The 3479-nt window shown below is 53.5% G+C and overlaps 2 protein-coding genes across 2 annotated transcripts in view; one reads left to right on the top strand and one right to left on the bottom strand.

The window, feature by feature from the left end:
* Positions 1-1017, bottom strand: part of VDBG_09677 (DnaJ domain-containing protein) — a gene marked incomplete at both ends in the record, with an annotated part of 1977 nt that extends 960 nt beyond the window's left edge. Inside the window, 2 exons of the mRNA XM_002999911.1 lie at positions 3-854; positions 902-1017. Of these exons, the coding sequence (XP_002999957.1) occupies positions 3-854; positions 902-1017 (968 nt within the window). The remainder of the gene's footprint in view (positions 1-2; positions 855-901) is intronic.
* Positions 1018-1946: 929 nt separating this feature from the next.
* The window catches only part of VDBG_09678 (RING-14 protein), a gene marked incomplete at both ends in the record, with an annotated part of 1971 nt that continues 438 nt past the window's right edge, over positions 1947-3479 (top strand). Inside the window, 3 exons of the mRNA XM_002999912.1 lie at positions 1947-1989; positions 2065-2232; positions 2289-3353. Coding sequence (XP_002999958.1) covers positions 1947-1989; positions 2065-2232; positions 2289-3353 — 1276 coding nt within the window. The remainder of the gene's footprint in view (positions 1990-2064; positions 2233-2288; positions 3354-3479) is intronic.

A 3479-nucleotide genomic window follows, 5' to 3' on the forward strand; every position in this document is an offset into this window, starting at 1 on the left:
ACCAGACGACGCACTCTATGTGCTCAACTTCGGACTCCTCTTCGCTCTGGGTAAAGCTACCCGCATCGGCATCATCTTGTCGAGACTGGGCCCATTCGGGCACCAAATGATCATCCGCCAACTTCTCCATGTTCGCGGCCCGAGACCGCGCTGCTTGTGCAGCAGCAGCATTTCGCAGCGCCGACTGGCGTTCGGCATCAGTTTGCGAGTTCGGGAGATAGCGGGGGTCGCGCTTTCGGGCAAATGTGACGAGAAACCTGACCGCATCGTTGAACTCCTTGATAGCATCGTCGCGCATCTTTTTATTCTCCTTCTCCATAGCCCGCCGCACGCGGCGATCTGGGGCATCGGAAAGTCGGTATTTATCCTTCCAAGCGAACGTTTTTACAGTAGAGAAGCCCGCCCAATTTGCGTAGAATGCCTTAACATTGGGCTCATACTCATCGCTCGATTCACCGAACGAGGGATAGTCAACCCTATGAACAGAGTTGGAATCCCTGACAGCGTCTTCCTCATCCGCCAAATGAGCGAATGTTTCGTTTAGTATACCATAAAATCCCATGGGATCATCGGTGAACGGCACCGTCGAGTTGAAGCGGCGGATGAGCGAAAGGATATCCTCCGTAGACGTCAGGCGTACATTGTTGAACTCGGGGGGGTGGTCGTAATCATCGGCCTCCGCGCCTCGCAATATGGCCTCTCTGTGCGAATCGTACCAAGCCCTCTCCTGAGGGTCGGATAGAACCTCATAGGCAGATTGGATCTCGGCGAAGCGACGGGTGGCATTTTCGACATCGTCGTAGTTTCGATCCGGGTGGAGCTCGAGCGCTTTCCTTCGATAACTCTTCTTAATCCTATGAAAATATTAGCAGGGCATAGAATACGGAGGCGACAGCTTAACTCTTCGTCGGTAGCTTCACGATCGACTCCGAGGAGTTCATAATAGCATATCTTAGCTACCGCAAGGCCACCACCAGATTGTTCCTCGTGGCGATCCGAGGACTGCTGGGCGCCCATTGCAAAAAATGATATGTGGCAACCTGCCGCCAGGGCTCTGTGTTTGAGCGACTATAGTGGCGGTAAGGAGCGCTTCAACGCGGCAGCGTTCGCGTTGCGTTTGGTAAGAATATGTACAGTCACAGGTTGTGTCATCAATGCCATCGTCATGGAAAAGAAACGAAGGCTTGTGATCAACCCCCACCTTGCCCCGCGATGTTTGCACATACCACCGGCCGACCATTGGTAGGCGGCGGCTGTCCTGGCACAGTGCTGATCGACCAGCCTGTTATGTGGGGTTCTGACACTGTCTGTCAGCATGCTACAGGCCGCGGCGTGCCTGACAGTAAGGTCAGAGGCTTTAAGAAAGCCACTCGAACAGGTGTTCAATTGTGTACTTGCCATGGTCAGGCATACGGGGGCTTTAGCTCCTCTTCTACGAAGGCACCCAAGCTCTTGTCTTGGTTTGTCGAGCTGAGTGCACAGACAATGTTGCGGCAACACATTTATCGTTGACTACCTAAGTATGTACATCGAACTAACAAACAGGCATGAGGGATGGGACGCGAGGTCGGCTGAGAAGTACGAGGTCACACGGGCGTGGCCGGCATAACATGGGGACACAATTTTCACCCCATTACGCAAGACAGCCATCATAAAAATTAGTTCATTGGAGTTTGCGAGGGCCAGGGGCTGCCCCTGCACTACACATGTGGGAGGGTGCGACTGATCCGACCCGGGATCGCGGCTGGGCTATGCCCTGTGAGGCATGGTGCGCAGGAACTTGGGCAACTGGGATCCAGACTGGCCTATGGCTCTGCTTTGCATGTTAAGCTGTGTCGCGACTCATCGCCTGACCCGGTACAAAAGCACCTCACCTGTCCCATATCCTGCCCCCCTCCGCCGCCCTTGGAAATGAAGGCGAATGAAGCGTGACCACTGACGTGACAATGAAGTTCGCACACGACTTCAAAGAGACCCTTTCGCGTGAAGGTAGGTACGTCCTCATGCTCAACATCAATGAGCTGAGTTGACCGTGACTCTCGCTGACATGCACGTCACTCACAGGGTTCCCTTCACACTGGGTCGAGTCGGCCATTCCATACAGCCAACTGAAAAAGGTGCTGAAGAGAGTCGCCGGCGAACTAAATGATCTCGGCTTGGACCCTGAGACGTTGCGCCAGCTGCTCGATCCCCAAAGCGACTCCCCTTTGGTCATCGAGTATGGCTTGAAAGGTACGCGATCCGACTCGATCACTCAATCCCCTACTCAATTTGTTGACACAAACCAGTCGCGCAGGGCTCGGAGTTTCTGAGGCCCCAGCTCACTGTACTGCTTCACCTCCAGGATGGAGTAGCAGTGGATGTATCTTTGTCGTCAAGTTCTCGAACCTTTTTGGAACACATCTCATCTTTGCAGGCAAACTCGCCACGGCATCCAGCGCTGCCATTGGAACAATCACTAGGACCACCAAAAGAAGCGTCAACAGATGGCGCAGCGACTTCTGAATCGCATGCTAGCTTCGCCAAGCTAACTGAGCCCGCCGATTTGGATCGTTCAGGCGAGGCAATTTCCACAAGCGCCTCGCCGGCCAACCCTCTCTGCAAGCAGCTTGAGGTTCCGCTCGTCTTTGATGGCAAGTTCTTCGACATGCTGCAGAGCGATGTCAATGGCCTAGACGCCCTACAGGCTAGTGAAGAGGTCGCCATGACCAAGGAGATCGTGGCTCTCGGGCAGGACGTCTCCCAACTCACCAAACCTAGCCGGCTTTCGAAGAGCGATCTTGCGCGATGGCGGACCATTTTCGAGCTCTATCTCGAAGCCCAAGTCTTTTTTTCCGTCTACGAACAGGACCACGGTACACGCGACAGCCACTCGGCCTCACGCCAGCTGCAGTGGTTCCAGGGCGAAGTCACAAAGCGGAATCTCGCTCGCCAGTTCAAAATGTCGGAGAGCCGAGAGGCGCTTGTTCGCTTCCTTCGTCTCAACGCCCTGCTTCTGAAGAACATCCAATTTCAGGAGATCAACCGCACCGCCATTCATAAAATTCTCAAAAAATTTGACAAGCGCACGTCTCTGGGCGTATCCAAGACGTTCCCCGCCCAGATCCGCTCTGACAAACTACTCGCTGGTACCATGGCTAGAGATATGTGTGCTCAAGTGTCCACTGAGCTTGTTTCTGTTGTTCCTCAACTAAACGACTACCTCTGCCCTGTCTGTTTCGCCATCGCATATCGCCCTGTGCGTCTGGCTTGCCAGCATATTTTCTGTATTCGCTGCATTGTCAAGATACAACGGCGGCGCGAGAAGCATTGTCCGTTGTGCAGAGCTGACGTCGTCATGGATGCTTCAGCTGGTAAGTTCCAATGTTTCAATCCTTTCCGCCCCAGGGCATATTTCAAAAATTTTTACTGATGTATATACATGCAGATAATCTGGATATCGAGTTGGACAGGATCTACGGAAATACTTCACAAGGAAG

The sequence above is a fragment of the Verticillium alfalfae genome, genomic scaffold (genome assembly GCF_000150825.1).
Source record: "Verticillium alfalfae VaMs.102 supercont1.16 genomic scaffold, whole genome shotgun sequence".
Lineage (NCBI taxonomy): Eukaryota > Fungi > Ascomycota > Sordariomycetes > Glomerellales > Plectosphaerellaceae > Verticillium > Verticillium alfalfae.